Genomic DNA, 24,879 nt, shown 5'->3' with positions numbered 1-24,879 from the left:
ACCTCCTCTGTAAAAAGTGTTTTTGACAAGTATTTAACATTCTCCGACCCATGTAATATAAGTGGCCTATCTGTAATGAACAGTCACACATTTATGTAATTGGTAGACATGCTGTGTATCTCCTTAGGAAAGGAGCTTTGCAGAAATGATAGTATGCTACCATTCTTTAAACCTTTGATTTGACTCCTAGGTTCACTGGTTCTGTTCTGAGTAGATGAAGTAAACCATGAAGGTGGCTGTCTTCTTCCTCCTGCTTCTACCAGTATGCTGGGCCAAACCATTCCACCAAAAAGGCTTATTTGAGTTTATGCTAGAAGACGAAGGATCTGCTGATCTTCCGACAGACAGTCCTGACCCAGACCCACCCGGAGCAGTATGTCCATTCCGCTGTCAGTGCCATCTTCGGGTTGTTCAGTGTTCAGATTTAGGTAAGCTGTGAAGTAGCTTCACAGAGAATCTGTCTATGCTTGTTTTATAGCTAACTGTTACTAACTGTTTATAGCAGTTACTTTAGATGGATGGCATAACTAGTGAGTCCTGTCACACTATAATTTGGTTGTTGTTGAAGATTTGCTTTATACAAAAAAACCTTGCTAAGGTTGTTGTTAACTAGAATGAACTGTATGAAGAGGTCTATAAAGTCTAGGCAAGCTGGGGATTTGTGGTGATGACCAGTGAAAGGTTTGTGCTGTATGTATATTTTCTTGCAAAACCACAACCTCTGCAAGCAAAATTACTTTTCCAGGCTCTATAATTTATGTATCTCACATGAATCCAATGGGCTTAGATGGTAGGGATGGGAAAATCTTAAAAAGGCTCTAAATTCTATAGGCCAGATTTTGCTATCCTTACTCACACAGAGAAACCATCCTATTTATGTTTATATGTAATAGGTGTAGGTATATTAGAATACTTGTGTCTGTTGGCTTTATTGTGTGGATGGTTGGATGGTGTTGGTGGCTTGTGACATACAGGAGGTCAGACTAGATGATCTGGTTGTACCTTCTGGCCTTATACTCAATGATTCTATGATGAGTCAATGATTTCAATGGGAATGTTTGTGTAGTAAAGGTTTTACTCAATATGTCCGAAACTGGACCCTTAATTAGACTGGAGGTAGTTACTTAGACAAAAAAGTTCAAACATTTCAAAACATCAAAAAACTTTTAGAGCTATTTATAAAACATTTGGCTACAAATTTATTCAGGTCCAGATTGTGATACCTTACTTACAATAAGTAGCACCTTTAATGGCACTATTTATGGAGTAACTTCAATGGGACTACACATAGCTTATTATTCAATGTGAGTAACGGTATCACAATTTGGCCCTCAAAGGAAATGAAAAGTTGTTTTCTCCAAGGCAATTGGTTAGTCTATTGAGTTGATAATGATTTGATCAAACTCAATAAAGTAATAAACACTTTCAAAACAACCAACAACTCAGCTATTTGAATGGATTGGTATGTTCTTATTGCTTTTCTATACTGCAGCTTTGTTCTTTGTAATTATCAATCATTTGTAGTATGGCAGTGCACAAAGGCACCACTCAGGATTGGGGCCTCCTTGTCTTGGGCATTGCTCAAAGGGTCCCTTCCCTGGAGAGCTTTGTGAATTATTGAGCATGTCACATAATTATGAAACAGTGACAGTTTGGCAAAGAACCGGTAAAGAGAAAAATTCTCCAACCTAAGTTGCAGATGTGAGCACAGACTAACAATCATCAGCATGTGCACCTCTCAGAGTACTGATCCCAGCAGAAAAGTCCTAGCACCAAGACAATAGGTATAAGAAGCACTTGCTAATTTGGATGTTTCACGTGCCATGAAGACCAAGGGTTCTCTACTGTTGTAAAACTGGTTAATATGAAGCTTGAATTTAGGGAATTTGGGGAACTGTGATCTCCCTCAACCTCTTCCTGCTCCATCTTATAAGGAGCCCAGGGATCTGCAGGAGGTTGGAGTCATTCACTCATAGGATCATGTCTGCACTTGTTCTGATTTCCTACTGTCCCCTCAGCTTACTCCCTGGTGATGCGGCTTCAACAGAGCTGTGGTACCAGGGACTCTCCTGAAACACAACTGCTCCTGGGTCCTGTTTTTCTCCCACCCAACCCCAGCAGGTTCCATGCTATTAAGGGGTCTCAGTGGGAAAGGCAATATTACTGGACACATTACTTTTCCCAGATAATCTCAGCAGGACTGATAGCAGAAGATGTGCATCCCATCCCAGCTTGCAGCCCACATAGTGTAGATACTGGGAAGGGTGAGATTGTGCTCTTGAGGTGGCTGACCCAACAACACACAACATCTTAGTTGAGAGGGAGGAGATATGCTCACAGAGGGATCCCTCTATGTGCAGAACATGGAGACAAAATCTGGCCCATTTTAGAGTTTAGACATTTAAGGATATTTAAGCCCTGGCTGGGATGATTTAGTTGGGAATTGGTCCTGCTTTGAGCAAGGGGTTGGACTAGATGACCTCCTGAGGTCCCTTCCAACCCTGATATTCTATGATTCTATGATACACATCTCAAATAACGGAAGCACATCCACATCCAGGGCTGGAACCTTACCAGTGTCCAGTAAGTGCTGGCACAGCTGATGAGGAGCTGCAAAGGAACTGTATGCAGCTCTCCAATCTTATTCCTAGATTTCCTCTATCTCTGTCCCAAGTGTATTTTACAGCAGTCTCTCAGCCTCATCTTATAACAGCTCTTTAGGGTAGGGGAATCACGGAGCTTCATGTGCACTGGCCATATCCTCTCCAGCTCCCTACGCTGCAGGAAAGAGTAAGGGTGCCACAGTATCTGGGAAGTAGGTTGTAAGAAGTCGCCCATACTGGGAATCTGCCCTCAACTGCTCATTTATCTGTTCTCAGTCAACCAAGCCAATCAGCAGCTGCCAGATGAATTGGGTTCATGCAAACATTGAATGGAATTGAGGTCAGAGAAATAACACATTGAAAAATCCACACTGAAACAATAAAACCTAACAATGAAAAATCCACCTCCACCCTAATCACTGTCAAAGAGCGATAGTATTTATATAACTCTAGGCTTTTTACCTAGTCAAATAAATTACATTATTATCACATTTAATCATCTTCTCCAAAGGGAGTTTATACAGAATGGCCACAAACAGTAATAGGATCTTTGGAAGAATATATTAAGAATTAACCAGTTCCACCCTTGCCCACAGGGAAAGAGAATGTCTGGTTTACATATACAACTAAATATTTGTCATGAAAGGAAAGCCATTAGAGAGCTCCAGACTTGATTCATCCAGAGCTGGTGCAGACCAGTGCACAAGCAGCCCTGCTGAGGAACGTCTGCCCCAGTACGGGAGTCACAGAGGCACAAAGCACTCACAATCCTTGCTCCACCAGGAGGTCCAAAGTTTGTTGTGGGGAGAGCAGCAGTAGGTGCTTGGGGATGAACTGGTCGAGCTGACATGCTGGACAGCCTCCATTGGAAGGCTCCTGTGGAACCTTGGGCAGAATTTAACTCTTCCCCCTCCCTCCTCACTGACAGAATTTCTGAGGGTTAGCAAAGTAAATACTCCTGCCAGAGGATGAATCTGCACCTGCTGGGACAAGGCTTACAACTTGCAAACCTCTGCCACAACAGGGGTTAAACAATCCCACCATCTGGATTAGAATATTGTTTTACACCTAAGAAGCAAGGAGCATTTATAGGGGAACTGTCTGAACTTGATTTATACCATATGGGATCCAGAGACCAACTCCATCCTTTTTCCCAGTACACTTTGTGTCTACAGCTGGGCACATTTTTAAAAAAAAAAATCCAAATTAAATAAATAAATACAACAAAAACAGGCATGGTGTTCCAATAACAGTCATGTCAGCTGTATTGTTGTATTTTTTTTTAAAAACCCAGTCACGCCCTCCTAAAGAGATCCCCAGGAATTGATTTGTTCTGCCTCGGAGCCAAAAGATGAATTGTAAGCTGTAAGCAGGTAGCTAACTTTCCAAACTCAAAAATGGAGATGAGAAATGCACATCCATTTGTGACAAATGGCACTTCAAGAGTGCGGCCCAATTAACAATTACCCAAATGCAACATGCCCCAGGGCTTTGAGCAGACAAGACCATATTGGTATCTCATTATATAGGCTCTATACGCTCCAGAACCTGCCTTCTCTTGTCAAAAAGCAACCGCAGCATTGCATGTTATAATAATCTTTGTCTCAATGTGTTGCATTCTATAAAACCTAGTCAACCTTTCCCCAGAGATTGGAGTCACCTTTGCAATTAGCGTTTAATCAGTGAGAGAGGATTACAGCAGGGCCTGCTCTTGACCAGGGCCTGCTCTTTTTAGGTATCAGTGTGCGTGTGTGTGTGTATTTATATAGGTATAGGGAAGACATGCCTTCATCTAGCCCTCCCTCCATCTGGCAAAGGGGGCATTTAGAGTCTCACTCCCCAGAAGCTGCTCCAAGAAGAGTTCCTCCTAGGGCTCTCTAGTAGGCAAGGTGGTGCACATGCTTATATTGCCCCCTCAGCAGGTACAGAATGGTCCACTAGCCCTTTCATAGGGGGACAGGGCCATGGCCCTGCATCATCTCTGCCCGTGTCTTGTGCCCAGGTGATACATGGAAGGAGCAGTCCTTGCATCCTGAGAAGTACAGAAAATGCATTTGTGCCCAGCTGCCGCACAGGGCACAAAGTTGCTCCTTGAGCCCTCTCTCAGGCACACCAATGGAGAAAATCTTGCCCTGAAATGAATAAGATGTACAAGGAATGAATGCACAGTCAGTGGTTAAAGCACAGGAAACCTGCAAATCAGATCTGGGTTCTACTTCCAGCTCAGATTGTAGTGTTTCCTTGTGTGCATCACTTAACCTTCCTGGGCCTCAGTTTCTCCATTTGTAAAGTGGAGATAATACCTGCCTCAAAAAGATATGTGTTGTAAGGTTTAATTCCTCAGTATGTCAAAGACTCTCTGAGATCACTAGACGAAAAGCTCACAGAAGTATAATTAGTGTTGTATTTAAAAAAAAAAAAAAAAAAAAAAAAAAACTTGATATAGTTTCTCTCATAGAAATGTATTAACTCTTTGACCTTCCATTCTGTACCATGGAGCCCTGACACAAATTAATTTGTCTGCTTGTTTCAAGTCTTCCAGCAACACCTAAAAGTCCATTCTATACTCATGGCTCAATGTGGGAATATTTACTCTGCTACAAAGGCTTCCAGCTGCATTGGCATGGATCTTGATTCAGACTTCTGTTTTCACTATACAATCTGTCAGGAGGAATGATATCACCTTCCTTGGTGTTGAGCCGGAATCTGCTGTAATGGGAGAAATATTCAAATACTCTTTAGGTGGCTCAAATCAAACAACTGCCACATTTACAGAATATGTCTAACTTGAAAAAGTTGTTTTCAAAGTCCAGATTTAGTTTGACTAGTTTATTTTCTCCTAAATGGGGTCATTTTCTGCCATGTATATTTAGCTTGAAAATCTCTACCTCTGTGTTTGAATTTTGACCTTCATTTCAGTAAAGGACTATTTCAAGACAAATACATAACCTGAATTTTCACTGGGCTTTTAAATGGCATGCACACAAAACGCATATGCATACATCTTCAGATAATGAGATTTAAAAAAAAATTGGCCATTTTATTTGTCTTCTAGCTTTTGAATCTTTAGGATATGCTTCCTTCCTGTTTTCATGATTTCTTCTGGCAACAGTAAGAGCTAGAACCTTACTCCCATTTTAAAATAAAAACTGAAATTCTCATGCAATCCCCTGATTCCAGAAGCCAGGGTTTTAAGAAAAATAACAAATATGGAGAGACTCACAATAAGTTCATGAGAGTTGGTAGCACTCCTGGGTAGTGATTTAATTGCTATCTAAATAGGTCTTTGGAACAGACCACCAATGGTAGTGGTGGATTCATCATCTCCTGAGGTCTTCCTATCAAAACTAGATGCCCTTTTGGAAGATATGTTTTTGTCAAACAAAAGTTATTGGGGCTCAATACAGGGATAAATGGATGAAATTTAATGGCCCGTAATATATTGGAGTTCAGACTAGATGAGCTAATGGTCCAATTTCCTTCTTCTCCACCCCCAACTTTAAACTCTATGGATCTATGAATATGGTCTTGCAAGAGATCTGTTGAACAATTGCAGAAAGATTCAGAGGATGATGAGAATTCACTGGAAAATGTGATCATTTCATGATATTTGTACAGCATGACTGTGGCACCACCAGCTGACCAGCACATATCTTGCAGTAAATATACCATGGATTATATTATTTGTGGTGATACCTATTGTAGATCTCTATGATCTAACAGTTTTTTATGCACGTCTTGATGTTGAATAAACAGAACACAGAACTCAGAACATTCTAAAAGTTTCTGAAGTCTAGAATCCATGAAATTCTAAAACTTCCTTGAAAATTGTCAAGAAAAATTGCTAGTGCCAGGCAAAAGTAAACTACATCCACATTGTAACTACATTGACATTGCTGATAATGTTTACTGCAAAGTAGGTCTCGTATATCATACATACTTGATTTGCTAATGTTCCGATTCTCCTGTTGATAAGCTTCTGCTTGAGAATTAATCTCTCTTTAAAAGTTAATTTTGTGTTTTCTTGTTCAGAAATGAGTTGCCATTTATTTGCATTTCCTGTGTCATATATGTGATGCCTGAGTTTTCTGTTTCAAGTTGGAAAAGCATATTTGAAAAAGTTCACTGAGAGGAAAAGAGTGAAATCCCCACTCTATTGAAGTCAATGACAAAAAATCCCATTGACTTCAATGGGAGTCAGGATTTGACTTTTCCGAATTTAGCTGGCAGTTTTCTGGATCATGCTATATTAAGGATATGTTTATAAAAATGTATATCAGGTTAAGAAATGTTTAATAGACATTTTAATGAAAGGTTAATCAATTGTTATAGAATCCAACAGGACAAGTTTCTTATAGCCATGATTTAGCCATCAATAAAATCCTCTACTAATAGTCTCATAACCATCTATAATGCACACTGCTCATGTGTGTAATATCTTACTGCATCTATTAATCATTTATTAACCCTTTATAAACTATATGTACTCAATATGAAGCATGACTGTGTCTAGACTGTACTGCGTAATGTCCTCCAAAGACTTTGAAATAGTCAAAGAGAAGCTACATTCAGAGTATCCATCTCAGTTTTTACACTGAACCCAATGCAAGCCAGGATGAGATTTTTAAAGTTTAGAGTCTTATTCTGGACCCACTGAAGTCAATGGGAAAGCACCCATTGATTTCAATGATGCAAGATGAAGTCTTTAGTGAGTACTGGGTACTCACACAGAGCCTAGGTCAGCAAGGTACTTAAACTGCGTAAGGTTGAGCACCAGATGAGTACTGCCTTTGAAGGGAAACTCCCCACTCCCAGTATCTTCAAAAGCGGATTGAACAAAGATGTTCCAACTTAGATATTTAGATGACAATTTTCTGGCTCACTGTATCCATTTAGGTGTTTCCCAGAAAAGATCTTTAGGGGAGCCTGCTACTTCCACTGCCTTTCAGCTGCGGCAGAACCAGGAAAAGACTACTCTAGACTAGGAGTTCTCAAACTGTGGGTTGGGACCCCAAAGTGGGTTGCAACCCCATTTTAATGAGGTCACCAGAGCTGGTGTTACACTTGCTGGGGTCTGGGACTGAAGTCCAAGCCGCACTGCCTGGGTCCGAAGCCAAAGCCTGAGCTGGCAGCGGGGCTCAGGTTACAGGCCTCCTGCCTGGGGATGAAGCCCTTGGGCTTTGGTTTTACCCCCCTCCCCTCCCAGGGTGGTGGGGCTCAAGCTTTGGCTGTGGGCCCCCCACCTGGGGTGACCAGGCTTGGGCAGGCTCAGGCTTCGGTCCCCCCTCCTGGGGTTGGGTAGTGATGTTTCTGTCAGAAGTGGGTTGGGCTGCAATAAAGTTCTCTAGACCCACTGTTGCTCTATATGTCAGTTACTTTATTCAGAGGTCCGATATGCTCATGCCCTCCAAGTGTTCATGGGGAAGTGGCTCAAAAGAGGGTAAGCAGGTAGTAGAGAACAGCTGTCTGTGTTTCATTACATCTGGTTTTGCCTTTTTCTTAACAAAAAGTTCTCCAATAGTACAATGGCTGATTAGGCAGTTTTACCAATAAATACTTTACACTCCATTTTTTTTTAATTTAGCATTTTCTGTGCTTGATGAGCTTGGCCTTGCAAACAGTGTTAAGAAATGACAAAATTGCAGCTCTCTCCAATTGCATCATATTTAAAGGTTTGTCCATTCAGCACACTGTATGCAACAGAAAATGAGACCAGATTAGACGGAGTTGTTATGACTTGATTGGCTAGACAGAGAGGAGAGAAATTAAAACACAGAATCCGAAGTACAAGGAAATCATTGTCTCATTCCAAGACAAATCAGGGAGACTACATCACAGAGGCCCAATCCTGAGTCTTTTAGAGCCTGAGGCAGAATCCTATATGCATGCACTGAATGGAGAAGGCACCTGGGAGAAAATTGTGTAGCTGACTGTTTACTGTTCGATTGAATCAGTTTGTGTTGCTTTGATTTGCTAATGAACTCTAATGAGTGGATGCTGTCAGTTTCATTCCAATAAGAAGCAGAGCCCCATGGCCTATAAGTAAAATGGGAAATTTACCAAAAGACACGGAGTGTGAAAACTGAAAGCTCTTAACAGAAAGAGAACCATTGGCATTTACATGCTATATAGCTACAGGTTGCTTCCATATAATTTCTAAATATATGTGTGTGTCTTATAGCACTTACCACCAGCCAATCCGAGAGCCAACTTTTGCAACTCTCTGAGTTGTGGGAGTCAAGAATAACCTCACTTTTCACATTAAATGTGCTTGACTGTTGTCATTGTGATGATAGCCGAAAATATATACATTAAACACTGGGGCAGAAAGCTTAGCAAAGTATTTTTTTCCTAAAAGTTAAATTTTATTCATGGTCCCCACTATTCTAGGACTGAACTTTAAGGCCTTGGAAATTAATGACTTTCAGTCCCTCAATTTCTGGAACAACTTCCGGTGAGTTCACAGAGCTGCCATGGAGGAGTGTTACATGGATTTGTGCCACATCAAGTTCCTCCCAGCTGCCTGCAGATAAACTAGCTCCTTTGAGGATTAGCTCTGGCTAAAAGGAGGGGCATGACAGGCAGCATGATAGCGGACTAAGCAGAGGACTGAGCACTCCTTTGTTAGCTGTGATGCCAACTTTATTAGTTCGGTCAAGTCATTTAGCTTTTTCTGCCTTAGTTCCCCCCCCCCGCCATAAAATGGGGATAATCAGATCTACTCATCTATCTCCTAGGGGGGGTTGTGATGATTATTCATAATCAGTTAATGTTTGCAAAGTGCTGAAGCTCATAAGTGGTAAGATGTAGCGCCACAGAGGGACAATAAAAGAAAGAAAGATGAGAATGTCGCCAGCAAAAGGGACAAAGCCAACAGAAGGGCAGCAAAGAGAAACTGATCACAGCACATAAGAGAGAGAAAGGGGTGGGTAATATAAAATGGTGTGACTAGGAAAGGAAAGGAGAGGAGAGGAGATGTTGCTTTTCAAAGGAAGACGATGAGAGAAAGGAGACTAAAAGAAGAAACCCGACAGAAAGAAAGAAAAAATGGTCTGGAGATGTATGAAACAGGACAGAAATAAGAAAGGAGAGGGGATAAGGAAATGGAAAATAGGAATAACCAAGAAAAAGAAACAACTTTCTGGTTACATAAATATTTTATTTATGCTCCTTACATTTCCCAGAACCCCTGTAGCTACAGAGTCCCAATACCAATGTAAGGATGATCCTCCAACAGCAGAAACAACACATCTTGGGGAAATGACCCATCAATGGCTATTTTAAACATCTTCTCTGATATATATATATATATAATATATCAGAGAAAATAACAGCTAATCTGGAGATCTATCACTAAATAGCTTGAAAAAAAATAGCCCAACAACATGCACAAAACCCTCCAGCAGAAAAGGGGAGGCTCCTAGTGGCCACTTACAACCCCACTTTATTTGGAAAACTGTCTTTTGACATTTAGGAAAGTGTTGGTAAATATGCCAATATTCTAGCACAGCAGTTTGCTTCCATTTTTCTTGCATTAGAATGGGCTGGTGATACCCCACGGATCCTTCCCATTTTATGAACAATGGACAAGTTAAGTGTGGGAGCCCCTCAAAACCCTACCAATGACATGCCACAACAACCCCCCCCCCCCCATAAAACTGGTCCTGTGCAGAGGAGCATGATCATGGCAGACAAAAGTCAGTTTGGTAGAAAGCAGAGAAGAACATAAAAATTGTTATTCATGCCTGCCCCCAAATAATAATGCTGACTCTGGCAGAGCCTGTAGTAAAAGTTGCAAAACAGTTTACAATCTCTGTTTCCAGATGCTTAAAACAAGAGCTAAGAAAAGATTGGGAAATATTGTCCCAGCTATTCATTCAAATTTTAATTTCAGTTTGGCAGTGCTCACATCCCAAACACTGGAGTGCTCATGCTTTACTAATGTAAATACTTGTGAGAAGGGTATTTTTACATTTAACAAATGAATATTCTCAGAAATGACATCAACTGTATAAACAGTTGTCAAACTCAAAATGCACACTGTCCTACTTACTTACAGGAGTCCTGGGATATCTGTTTCCTGAGTGGATGATTTAGATCACTAGCTACCACCAGGCAAAATGAAGTATCGTCAGCTTTTGCACATTTAACATGAGTCTTGTAGTATTTGACTTTTCACTTAAAGCCCCAGCTCCTGGAAACACATGATTTAATGAAATCTCAGATTCTCGTGTAAAGTAAATTTCTAGCTCTCTTAACTCTGGAGAAAACTTGAAAAACGTGACCCAAGTGAGACCCTACAGGATCAAAAGACAAGAAAAATACCTCAAACTTTTTCTTTTTTTGCAGTCTTATGATTTTTAATTTTAAGCAAATCTCATGGTCCTGACTCATGTCTTTTGAATACTGCAGCTGGCAATACTGGAAGTGTGACTACTGTAATTACAATTAAATATACATTCTGAAATGCATACCATGTTGGTTAGTTAACTATCAGAGAAATAGGTCAGAATGTGTCATGCCCTCATACAGGTGCATGAATGTGGGAAAGAGCACTCAAGGAGAGACCCCTTCATTCAGAGCCTGCGCAAGCGCCTGTATCAGTTTTTAATCACTGCAGTACCTGAGAACTTCATATTTGACTGTGGCACATGCAGTTTCACCTTTGTCATTCTCTGTGTTGGGAAGTAGCAACGTATAAGTAAATGCAGTATGACAAAAAAGAAGAGAATGCTATTTACAGCTGCTTTAGCAGAAGGTGGCATTTAGTCTGTTGCACATGTTTTTCCATAGGGAGGCTCAGAGTCTCTATTCTTATTTTAAAAAACAAATCAGAAAACAATGGTTTGGGCAAAAATAAAGCCAAAGTGGATCTTCATGGACCAAAAGTCTCATAAGCTGAAAAGTGAACACACTTGAAAAAGGTTTGCAGGTCACCTTTACAAAGAAGTTGCTGGTAACACTCTGATATATTCTCAAGGACACTTCAGCTTTTTGGGTGTAAAACAAAACTAAGCCAATGGATAATCTTAAAAAAAAAAAAAAAAAAAAACCCACACAATTAGACTCTGAAGTCACTTCAGCACCTCTGCAGAGGTTACCCAATAGCACAAGTGACTTAGTAGCAGACAAGTGACATTTTATTTTTACAGAGGACAAGTATGGGAGGGGAGTTCTGGATATTCCTCAGAATAATTTCTTATTTCATGTATCACAGGAAGCAATTAATAAATTATTGCCATTTGCAAATGCCACACAGTACAGAACATATTTTCAGTACATTTTGAAATGCATAGTTTGAGAATTCAAAAATCATGAAGCAGACTTCCACCCCCAAAAAAGCAATTCCTCAAGTTCAACTATTTCCCCCAAGTTAGGCATTCCATTCCCCTTCTCCTTGCTCCATTCCCCATCTCAAACTCTCAGGTCCTCCAGACTCCACTTACTGCATCATTAAGGGGAGGGGAGGTGCTGGTTAGCTCAGTGGTGCAGTCTTCCATATTCTCTCCCTGTTGTTGCCAGGGCACTTCCTGGCTCTGCATGTTCTCAAAGGACAGAGCTGCCTGCACAGGAAATACAAGCAGCTGCTGCAGAGACCTACTCAATCAGGAGAGCAGCCTCTGATGACCACAGCTGGGAATCACAAGCGGCTCAGCCCAAATTCCTCAGCTGTCTACAATCTAGAGCAACATTTTAAAAGAGCCTTAAATGATGACTGTTGTGATAGTATTGTGAGTGTTAGTAACACTGACACCTGAACCACAACATTCATCTCTGTATTTGGATTTTGGCCTCTGCTAGAGTTTGTGGTAGAGAGTTTATTCAGGGATTTGGTTCAGGCCCATCTCTGTTTGCAATAGTGCAATTTATATTATTAAATATATACAGTATAAAATACATCATGTACCATATTGCTCAGTTACAGTTGTAATAGAACTTTATGATTTGTACTGTTTAGGGTTGCCAATTTTGGTTGGATGTATTCTTGGAGATTTCATCACATCACATGACAATCTTTAATTGAAGATTAATCTTTAATTCCTGGTGATGCCAGGACAATCCTGGAGGGTTGGCAACCCTCACACTGCCGATTTATTATTTTGAATATATGGTCTCAACATTGCAACAACCGAGTTTGCATTAAGACATTAATATACCAGAGAAGGCTCTGACCTCAGACTTCAGATATCAATAACTCTGAATTTTGGGATGTTGGAAATCCAGATCTGGATCTGGCTCTAATTGTAGCAAATAATGACGGTCCTTCTTTATAATGAGCATAAACAACATCTTGGCTGAAAACACCCTGAACATTCAAAACCCACATGCTAACTTTGTTGCTTGAACCCGTTTCTAGCATATCAGTTTATAACACATACAATGTATATGATCTTTTATATACAATATGTTTTTTGAAACATGCCATGGACCAGCAGGTTATATGTCACATCAATGACTTTCCCTTCCTTCTGTGTCCGCTACCCTGCCACACCCCTGGAAAGATGAGATTGAAGGCCCTTTATACAGAGAAAGGAAGGATGGTCTTGTGGTCAAGGTGCTGGCCTGAGCCTTGGGTAGACTTGGGTTTAGTCCCTGGCTTTACCACAAAGATGCTACGTGCCCTTGGGCAAGTCATTTAATGTCTGTGTCTTGGTTTCCTGAGCTAAAAATAGAGTTAATATTTTCAAAGCTCAGAGGTGTTGTGAGGATAAATTCAGGAGTGTTTGTGGAGTCCTCAGACACTATGGTGATAAGAAGTGCATATGTAAATAGGGGCCCACATAGACAAGTTGTTTGATCTATACCAACCCCCACAGACAAGAGCCATGATCCCCTGTCAAGTTATTAATTCCTCCCCCCAGAAAATGATCCATTTAGATTACTGAAGTGTTCATGGGAACTCACACACCTTTTGTTTTCCAGCACCTCACAAAGCCTAGGGTGGTCCCTGATGAGTTGTAGGAAAGGAATGCTAGTGATCTCACAGTCCAGGAAGACATGCCTCAAACACATTTGATAACGTTTACCATCACCAGAAATTTGTGGTATCTTTAGAAAACAACTGTATATTATTTCCTCTGTTTACATGTGTGTATTAATGTAATGGTGGGAGAGCATGGGTGAAATGTAGTATGCAACGTTTGAGACCAGTTCAAGAAAGAAAGTAATTAGTGGTAGATAAACCTACCTACAAAATCTTCCTAATGGTCACAAATTAGTGACATGAAAATAGAAAATAGAACAGCTGCGGTAGAAAGTTAGAACTTGCATGGAAATAACACATATTGCGGGAAAGTGGCTGAGTGGTTGTAGTGAAATAGGATTTTGATTTGACTGAGTTGTACTATATGCAGTACAATTGGGTACTATTTATTAGCAGTGCTCAGCGAGAAGGAGATAGGCTTCATAGCACACCACGTATGGTTAGTTGCATTGTGAAGAATGTACATATGTGCTGTGTGTGAGGCAAGGGGTGCTATGGAGTACTTATCTCATGAAGGGCTTAACCCTGCCGGTTTGACCCCATTTAAGTCAATGGGAGTTAAGGGCACTCCCCCGCCGTCCCCAGCACCTTGTGGCATCAAGCCCTCAAACCACATTGTGTATAGTGCATCTACAGGATTCTTTGTCTCATTCACTATGAATATTTTAAGGTAGGTTGTGAGAACCCACCTCCTACGGAACTTGTAAATTACATCTGATGGGGCAGACTAACGGTGTCTGCCAAGTACAATATTGTTGTACAGCACTGAGTACATTCTCAGTGCTGAACAATTTAAAAATGAAATAAAGTGAAGGTTGAACCTGTTACATGTGCATTACAATTTGGGCTTTAATTACACAATCATATAATCTCCCTCAACATTCTTGTACAAGACCACCAGCCTATGTCCTGGAGCAGCAGTAATTAAGTAAGTGAAGCAAGGAGCTGACCCTGTCCTTTGCTGCTGGGATTGCCTTTGGCCATGGTATTTGCCTTTTACCTCTTTATTACAATTCCCTGTGGTTCAGTCATGAGATAGAAATTTCCCCGTTTACAGATCTGATCCAAGGCCCATTGAAGACAATAGAAAGACTCCTATTGACTTGAACAGTTCTCCTTCAAACTCCTTAGAACCTCTTCAGCAAGGCCGTCTGAAGATAGTCTCAGTCTTCAGCAATTCCAATCCTGGAGTCAGTAGTTGGCTGCTTCCTCAGGATCCAGAGAAATAGGGAGTCTGTCTCCAAAGTGGTACAAGCTCAGTCCTGCATTATTCATTATATGGGCTGCATTGAGCCCATAGTGCTGTCTCCAACTTCCACTATTTATAGCCTTTTCCCCACTGCGCTTCAGTTGGCTGAGCATGACCATGAACGTGTGGATCTTGGTAGTTTGCTTGCCCTTAATGAAAACCTTCTGCACAGCCCCAGAGACAACTATTCAGCATGCCTTGTAACAACCACTCCTCTAGGTGTTCTGGGAATTTCTAAGTGCTCTGTGCTGCTCTCTGCACATGCACACAGAGTATTCAACAAAAATCCCTGCTTCCTCCCCACTGCTTCTCCCCACCCCTTTAGGCTTTTATCAGTTGCTCCAGTAGAAAAATGTAGGTAACATACACTATACATTGTGTATAATAAGTTTTGTGTTTTAAGGATGGGAATTATATATATGTTTATACATAATATATATGAAACAGACTTTTGATGTTATTGTACATTTCTCTGTTTAAAAGAAAAGCATAGGAAACATTTACAAATTCATTTTTATATTGCTAGTGCCAAAATTACAAACAGATGTTTGATGATTGTACCAAGGTTTGCATCACACGTGTCACTTATGATTCATTTTAATTAATCCAAAAAGATTTCCCATTTCTCATTCATACATGAAGCTTGAAGATATAGATCACCGATATTTGAAACTTGAAGTATTCAGTCTGAAAATACACCTCGAGGTCTAGTCTCTAGCAAGTAACCCCCTCAGTGGTAATACAAGCATACCTAGAGAGCATGTTCCCTGGGCATCAGATAATATTACAATTGTATGGTTTCTAGTGTGCCTTAACTGCTTAAATCACACACACAATTTTATTTAAAAATATATAGAAGTCCTTTATAGGCTACCAATATTACTAGGAATACAAATGATTTAACCATTTTAATATTTGTGTAAAAACCTGATAAGCTCTTTGTTTTACAGTAAACCCCTCTTATGACAAAATTGTTTCAACTGAAAAGTGCTATTTTAGCATGTGTTCATAGACATCAGAGTTGTCACTACCATGAAGGCTGTCTGAAGGCAAATTTGTATCTGAACCAAGTAACGTGGTTAATGCACTGAGGCCCTCATCCTGCACCTTCAAAATCAATAGGAGTTTTGCCATTGACTTTAATGGTAGTAGGACCCAGCTCTATGTTAGGGGTAACGTTTTTAGCAGCGAAATGTGGAGAAGCTTATGCCGTATTGGGCAGTTCCATGCCCTGAACACAGATGGAAGAGTATATGATGCCAGTTTGATTCTTGCCAGTGTGACAGGGAGTGCTCACCTCCTCAGTGCCTCTTGTTGCTGGGGTGTGATGCTGCAATCTTTTTTCACTTGCTGCTGGTGTCCTCTGAGGGTTGCTGATCTTGCTAGGCACATCTTCAGTGGCTCGGCCCTCTGGCTACATCACACAGTCAAACAGACGAACCCCTTGCAGGCTATTGAAGTCCAAAATAAAAAGTATTTCAAACCCTAGCTCAAGCTAGACTCAGCCCCTCCTTCCTGAAGGTGCCTTCTCTCTTCAACCCCTCCTGGGCGCCTTTAAATCCAGCTCTCTGATCAGACTTCTAAAGGAGCCACTTAGGCTACTTCACTACTGCCAGTGGGGGAACTCAGGCCCATCCACTACTCCAAGTCCCAACCCACGGACCCTATATACAGCAGCCACATACCATTGCCTCCAGTTCACTGCTGCTATTCCCTGGGCCTTTTCCCACAAAGCCCCGTCCCTTTTACCCACTAACTTAAGGTTACAGATCTTAGGTTCTCTCATTCCCAGGGCCAGTAAATCAGCCCATCACACACTTCTGGTCTGGTCAAGTCAGGTCCAAGCCGAGCCCCCTTCCTCACCTCTCTGCTCCCAGCCAAGGACTGACATGCACAGCCTCTACAGCTCCTTTTATCTGAGTCTATTGGGCTATGATTGGCTGCTTCTATGCAGTCTCTCTAGGCAGGGCTGGAGGACCCAACTTCACTGATCTTTTCCTGGGGTGGGGTGTGGTAGGGGCCCTCAAAGGGCCAGTTACAGCCCATCACAGCCAGTCATCTTGTTCTCAGAACATAGCACTCATAACTCATCTCAAGCAGGATGGTTCTGTTGTACAAAAGCTTTTGGATGTTAATGTAATTAAAAATCCATTGATTAAATGTATATCATGCTTAGTTTTGATAAATATCAGAGCTAAAATATTTAAACTTGGTTGCCTAATATTAGGCAACTTTCATATGGATTTAAGGGCCTAAAGTTAAAAAGCTCAAATCTGAAAACTTTGGATCGTATGTTTTACGTTTCAGGTTGGCAATGATCAAACAATGTCTTGATATATAACGCAGGGTCTTTATAAATAATACGCTTAAAAGAAGCCCAGGCTTAACAAAAATAGGTGCCCAAAATTAGGCCCCTAAATCCATATTTGGACACCTAAATAACTAGCCTGATTTCCAAAGTTGCTGAGCACCCAATAGCTGCCATGGAGGTTAGTGGGACTTGCTCGGTGCTTAACAGTTTTGAGAATCAGGCCACTCATGTCCCTAAATATGGGTTTGGGAGCCCAACTTCAGGCATCTATTTCTGAAAATCTTGGCTAAAGTTTGTAATTAGTCCTATGTGGAACATTCATGGTAGTACAAGGATGATATACAGCTATGTGACCCCCTCCATGATCTGGCACATGCTGGATTTGTGAAAGTAAGTGACATTTTGGTTCATAGGGGCTGAAAGTGAAACACTCCTACCCTGTATGTTTGTTAAGAAGTAAAAGTTAGACAAAAAGGCACCTTTAACTGAAACATCCACAGGATCAGGGATTCCCACTTCTTGTTGGCTATGATGGTCACCATTAACAGTGCATATTTATTCACAATTACATAAGAATGGCATAACCACAGTTTATTTTCCTAGGCTAAGAATAGGGAAAACTTGTTGTTTTAAGTTGAATGAAATAACTGTGCTATCTCAGATACCTCCATTTGTGGTAACTATTGTCTTTACAATGGTGGCCACTCTATATGAATATCTGTAGCTCATGTTCCATGCACATTGGGACTGAGATTTGTGAACACATCAAACCCACACCAGTGCTGATGTGGAAATTCTGCACAGCCTTAATTCAAGAGTTAAAAGAGGAACATAGAACACATGAGGTCTTCAATTATCTGAAACTCAAAAAAGAGTCCTACAAAAAGTGAAAACTAGGTCAAATTACAAAGGATGTCTATAAACAAAGAACACAAGTATGTAGGGACAAAATTAGAAAGGCCAAGGCATAAAACGAGATTAAACTAGCTAGAGACATAAATGGTAACAAGAACACATTCTACATATACATTAGAAGCAAGAGGAAGACCAAGGACAGGGTAGGCCCATTACGCAATTTGGGGGTGGGTGGGGAGGGAATAATACCAGAAAATGTGGAAAAGGCAGAAGTGTTAAATGACTTTTGTGTTTTGGTTTTCACCAAACAGGTTAGTAATGATTGGATGTCTAACACAGTGAATGCCAGTGAAAATGAGGTAGGATCAGAAGTTAAAATAGGGGAAGAAAAGTTAAAAATGACTTAGAAAAGTTAGATGTCTTCAAGTCACCAGGGCCTGATGAAATACATCCTAGTATACTCAAGGAGCTGACTGAGGAGATAACTGAGCCATTAGCGATTATCTTTGAAAAAGTCATGGAAGATGGGAGAGATTTCAGAGGACTGGAAAAGGTCAAATATAGTTCCCGTCAAAAAAAAAAGGAAATAAGGACAATCCAGGGAATTACAGACCAGTTAGCTTAACTTCAGTACCCACAAGGATAATAGAGCAAATAATTAAGCATCAATTTGCAAACATCTAGAATATAATAAGGTGATAAGTAACAGTCAGCATGGATTTATCAAGAACAAATTGTGTCAAACCAACCTAAAAGCTTTTTTGACAGGGAAACAAGCCCTGTGGATAGTGGGAAGTTGTAGATACGGTATATCTTGACTTTAGTAAGGCTTCTGATACTGTCTTGCATAACCTTCTAGGGTGACCAAATGTCCCGATTTTATAGGGACAGTCCTGATTTTTGGGTCTTTTTCTTATATAGGATCCTATTATCCCCCATCCCCATCCCGATTTTTCACACTTGCTGTCTGGTCACCCTAATAACTTTCTCATAAACAAACTAGAGAAATACAACCTAGATGGAGCAACTATAAGGTGGGTGCATAACTAGTTCCCAGAGAGTAGTTATCAGTGGTTCACAATCAAGCTGGACGGGCATATCGAGTGGGGTCCCGCAGGGATCAGTTCTTGTTCTGGTTCTATTCACTATCTTCATCAATGATTTAGATAATGGCATAGAGAGTACATTTATAATGATTGCAGATGATAGCAAGCTTGGAGGGGTTGCAAGTGCTTTGGAGGATAGAATTAAAATGCAAAATGATCTGGACAAACTGGAGAAATGGTCTGAAGAAAATAGGATGAAATTCAATAAGGACAAATGCAAAGTACTCCACTTAGGAAGAAACAATCAGTTGCACACATAAAAAATGGAAAATGACTGCCTAGGAAGGAGTACTGCAGAAAGGGATCTGGGAGTCATAGTGGATCACAAGATAAATATGAGTCCACACTGTGACACTGTTGCAAGAACAGCAAACAAGCAGGAGTGTTGTACGCAAGACATAAGAAGAAATTCTTCTGCTCTACTCCAAGCTGATAAGTGGAGTACTGTGTCCAGTTCTGGGTGCCACATTTCAGGAAAGATGTGGACAAATTGGAGAAAGTCCAGAGAAAAGCAACATACATGATTAAAGGTCTAAAACAGAGGTGGGCAAATTACAGCCCGCGGGCCACATCCGGCCTGCGGGACCGTCCTGCCAGGCCCCTGAGCTCCCGGCCAAGGACGCTACACCTGGCCCCTCCCCCGCAGCCTCAGCACGCCATGCCGCCAGCGCTCTGGCCCGCTGCTCCTGCCAGGTTGGCTCTGGCTGGGCAGTGGGCTCCTGCTGCTCTGAGCAGCGTGGTAAGGGGTGGGGGATTGGATAAGGGGCAGGGGGTCCCGGGGGCAGTAAGGTAGCAGGAGAGGTTGGATAGGGGGAGGAGTCCCGGGGACAGTTAGGGGCAGGGGTGTGGATAGGGGTCAGGGTGGTCAGGGGACAAGGAGCAGGGGGGGTTGGATGGTTCAGGGGTTCTGAGGGGGGCGGGAAGTGGGAGGGGGCAGATAGGGGGCAGGGAGCCAGGCTGTTTGGGAAGGCACAGCCGTCCCTACCCGGCCCTCCATACAGTTTCACAATCCCAATGTGGCCCTTGGGCCAAAAGGTTTGCCCACCCCGGGTCTAAAACATAATCTGGAGGGAAGATTGAAAAAAATGGGCTTGTTTAGTCTGGAGAAGAGAAGACTGAGAGGGGACATGATAACAGTTTTCAAGTACATAAGATTGTTAAAAGGAGGAGGGAGAAAAATTATTTGCCTTAACCTCTGAGAAAGAAGAAATGTACTTAAATTACAGCAAGGATGGTTGAGGTTGGACATTAGGAAAAACTTTGTAACTGTCAGAGTGGTTAAGCACTGGAATACATTGCCCAGGGAAATTGAGGAATCTCCATCACTGGAGATTTTTAAGAGCAGGTTAGACAAACCCCTGTCAGAGCTGGTCTAGATATGAGTGCAAGTCCCTTCCAGTGCTATGATTCTATGAGGCTGTACATTATAGGATTCAGGTGTGTAGGGCACTCTAGTCTACTCTACCCACATATGCCCTGCCTCACCATCTACACTGCTATTTATGCCTATGCTAGCTAGGCATGCAGTGTGTGTACTCTACACATCAACGCAAGTATAGATTTACCCTATATCGGAATAAAGTCTCCACAATGGTTACATAAATTATCTCTCTCTACTTGGTTTCAGGCATGGCCACTCATTATCCAAAGTTTGGCAGGTAGTGCTGGAAATGTATGCAGTTAGCAAACAGAAACATTTTAAAATAACAGTGATTGTTGTAAAGCTCAATTAAATATATTACCAAAGGAATGCCTCTTTTGATAGTTTGCCACAATTCATCAAAGTAATCTCTCTCTCTCTCTCTCTCTCAAAAGAGGCATTCCTCCATATATAAAAAACCCAAGACTTTTCCCCTGAAACTTGATTTCAGGATAGAAACACAGGCTCCAAACCTGCAAACATTTATGCATATGACTAACTTTAAGCATGTGCTTACGTGTTTACAGCATCAGGGCTTGATGTTGCAGAGTATTTTTTTTTTTATTTTAAAAGAAAAAACGTGAAAAGAAAAATTGTTCTTCATCAGTTTGCAAACAACATAATAACCAGAATGTATCACCATATCAGAGACATACCAACAGAGTGACCTTTCAGAGACAACTCAGGACTGGGTCAAACTAAAAACAGCCTTTTAAGAAGTTCAAATCCTTTTTGAGGAGATTTCACGTATATTTTATATTAGTTTACAGTATTACTGATAGAATGTTTGTTCTAAACAAGTTCACAGTTCTACTTCTGTTAGTTGTGCAAACATAGACATTATTAGTATTTATAAATTATCTCTGCCCTCTCTTGTACAATATTCTGCATTTTGTTAAAACCAGACTCAATAGTTAGGAAAGAAAATAGGTAACTTTTATATCTGTTGTGAGGTTTTCATCAGACTAAGTCATAGTATAAAAGGAAAATTGGGTAAAGCTTGTAATATTTAACACTAAGTAATTTTATTTCCATTACTTCATCAGAGCTACATATCAGCTATTCAGAAAATGATCCCAAAGAGAGTCTTTAATTTAAATTGTCTGATGTTCTTTTGGCATTCCTGCATTCTGACATTTTGGCATACTGAAACCAAGAGATCTGTTCTCCATAAAACTTGGATGTAGCTTCAGTTTAAAGAAAAAAATATTTTTTTGTTTTGTTTTGTTAAGGTGGAATTGAGATATTGTCAACTTTACTGCAAGTTTGTTCAGTCATTCTCAGCTTCAATAGCCTTGATATTTTGTTTGAATATAGGAGTGATAGAGGTGAAAATGAAAACTACTAGCAGCTTTTGAAATTAAGTTCTGATTTTTTCGCCCATTAAAATCTAGGGTAGTTTTTGCCTTTTACTTGAATGGGGGCAGGATTGGGCCCATCTAACATTTATTGGAGATTTCATTTACTTGAAGTAACTGTAATTAAGCATAGTTTTACCTCTAAAAATTTAGCATAATCTAAGTGGTAGGAATGGTTTCTGTTCACAGAAGCCATGTATACAGTGAAAATAACAGACAGAAATCTAGGGCCTGATCCAGCTAACCTGACTCTTCAAGCAATTTACTAAAGCCAGGGCAATTAATTGGATTAGAAAGGGTTTGTGAAATTTGAGTCCCTTACACTGTATAGAATTATAGCTTTGAAAAATTCTTTAAAAATGGTGGAGTGGAAATGCGAATAAATGTATTTTGACATGACATGACAAAATTAAAAGCATGGCCCCTTTTGACTGGATGGGGACAGAAAAACTCTAGGAAAAAATTTGCTTAAAGCCTCCTATTAAAATGAATCCTAGAGAGGGTTGGTTTACTGAAAAATTAAATGTTGCCAAGAAAAATCCTGGCCCTTCTTCAAAGCTGGTTAATGCTTTTGGAGCTGATTGCTTCTCCTCTTCTCCCTCCACAGGCCTGGATAAAGTGCCAAGGGATCTTCCCCCAGACACAACTCTGCTCGATTTACAGAACAACAAAATCACTGAAATAAAGGAAGGAGATTTCAAGAACTTAAAGGATCTCCATGTAAGTGAATAATGAATTGACGGTTGGTGAAAATGGGAGGAGGAGATGATGCATTTTAGAGCTGTAATTTAGAGAAAGAAACTTGAGACATGTTAATGCTGTATCTTCTATACTTCACACTTATACTGTGCAATCAAGCAGCAATACCCTCTTTGCTTCCCATTCAGTAAGTTAGGAAATGCTGCTGCTAAGATCATATTATTTGCCTGATCATGTCACTGCCCCTCTTTGAATAACTGGACTGGCTCCCCCTTCTTCACATCAAGTTTGAGTTTCTTGTCATCAGCTTCAAGGCCCTTTGTAACTCTTTCTCCACCTGTTTAGCCAACATAGTTTCATTTCAAGTTGTTCTGCTTTGCTAACAATGCCAGCCATGATGCCCTATTTGTCCACTTCCCCATCTATGCTCCATTTGTCCATACCACCATCTATGGGACTGCTTATATTCCTCACAGAACATGTGCTTATGTGCTTTGCTGGATCAGGGCCTTACTGAAGTGCTCTACAAGACCCCCTCCGTCTTGTCATTCAAGTTCTTTCTTACTATTTCTTTATTACACTTCTGCCATGATGCCTACATAAAATAAACCAATGGAGATATCCATTTAATAAAGAGAAAAAAATCACTAGATAAAATCTTGGCCCCATTGACATCAATAGGGTCAGGATTTCACCCACCATCTTTGTTAAACATTATGCTGTGCATTAATCCCCAGTGAATAACTCTGTCATCTTATTTCAGAGGGGTAGCTGTGTTAGTCTGTATCAGCAAAAACAATGAGGAGTATCAACAGAGGGAAAATTACTTTTTGTAGTGACCCAACCATTCCCAGTCTTTATTCAGGCCTAATTTGATGGTGTCAAATTTGCAAATTAATTCTAGCTCTGCAGTTCTGGGTCACTACAAAAAGTAATTTTCCCTCTGTTGATACTCACACCTTCTTGTCAACTGTTGGGAATGGGCCACATCCACCCTGATTGAATTGGCCTCGTTAGCACTACAAAAAATAATTTTCCCTCACACATTCTTGTCAACTGTTGGGAATGGGCCACATCTACCCTGATTGAATTGGCCTTGTTAGCACTGACCCCTCACTTGGTAAGGCAACTCCCATCTTTTCATGTGCTATATATTTATACCTGCCTTCTGTATTTTTCACTCCATGCATCTGATGAAGTGGGTTATAGCCCATGAAAGCTTATGCCCAAATAAATTTGTTAGTCTCTAAGGTGACACAAGGACTCCTCATTGTTTCTGTCATCTTATTGATGTCCCATGTTTTCTTGTAAAACCACCTTTATTTTCTTGTTTCCCCCTTGTTCCCACATGTCTAATTTAATTTGTAAACTCTTCAAGGAAAGGTTATGTCTTCCCTTTAATTCTGAGAGCCCCCAAAACACATTTGGGCACCAAAAGAAAAAAATACATAAAACTAATACTAAAAATTACCTTAAACTGAGTTATTTTTATGTTCATAATTAGCTATTAATATAAAAGGGGGAGAACTTTGTTATCCTTCCTGAAAAAAACCAAACTAGTTATATAATGTGCCAGCTTGAGTAGTCAGCATCGTTACGCCCAGTAAGCATTGCTCCTCACCTTTGCTGGGCCGTTTAGCTTTTCTAGTTATAGATTTTCACCTGCTTCAATTAAATATTTCTAAGGGTCTTATTAAAAAAAAACATCTACCTGTCGAAGTGTATCTCAGAGATTATGGTGATGACATACCTCTGTACAGCTTGTGGATCATCAGTAAGTTATATAGCACAGATATTTCTCTAACTGTGATGCCTGGGAAATACTGATATTTGACTGGCTCATGCCTCACACTTTATAGTGTGGTGTTCAAATGGTGTTGGTACACTGCATTTACTATATAGTAAGGACTCATATACACTACAGTCACAAGCTACATTGTTCCAAGGCCTAAGCAAAGCCACAGTCCCATGCAGACTACTGCATGAGGCAACCACCTCTATTTAGACTGCAAGCTGTTTGGGGCAGGGCTGTTTCCTGTTCTGATTGTACAGTGCCTTTAACAAAGGGGCACTGTTCTCGGTTGGCTGCTCCAGAGTTGCCAACTCTTGCAATTTTATCACAAGTCTAGGAATATTTGTTGCTTTTCTTAAAGCCTCAGCTCCTGGAGAGATGGGATTAGGTGAGGATCTCAGCATTCATTCAAAAAAAGGTTGTGAAGAAAAGTTTGAAAATGTGACCCGAGTGTGACCTAAAGACTTAAAAGACAAAAGTTAGATAAATACAACTCCAATAT

General features: G+C 40.7%; 1 protein-coding gene across 4 annotated transcripts in view; it reads left to right on the top strand.

Moving 5' to 3' along the window:
* The first annotated feature begins 226 nt into the window (after window positions 1–226).
* Window positions 227–24,879, top strand: part of DCN (decorin) — a 41,640-nt gene continuing 16,987 nt past the window's right edge. For 2 of the 4 annotated variants that reach the window (XM_065415593.1, XM_065415569.1), the window contains exons 1-2: window positions 227–428; window positions 22,494–22,606. In XM_065415593.1, the coding sequence (XP_065271665.1) occupies window positions 227–428; window positions 22,494–22,606 (315 nt within the window). The remainder of the gene's footprint in view (window positions 429–22,493; window positions 22,607–24,879) is intronic. The other 2 variants (XM_065415585.1, XM_065415577.1) reach the window with 1 other exon arrangement.

Source organism: Emys orbicularis, chromosome 1 (genome assembly GCF_028017835.1).
Source record: "Emys orbicularis isolate rEmyOrb1 chromosome 1, rEmyOrb1.hap1, whole genome shotgun sequence".
Classification (NCBI taxonomy): domain Eukaryota; kingdom Metazoa; phylum Chordata; order Testudines; family Emydidae; genus Emys; species Emys orbicularis.
This window is presented reverse-complemented; position numbering and strand designations above follow the sequence as displayed.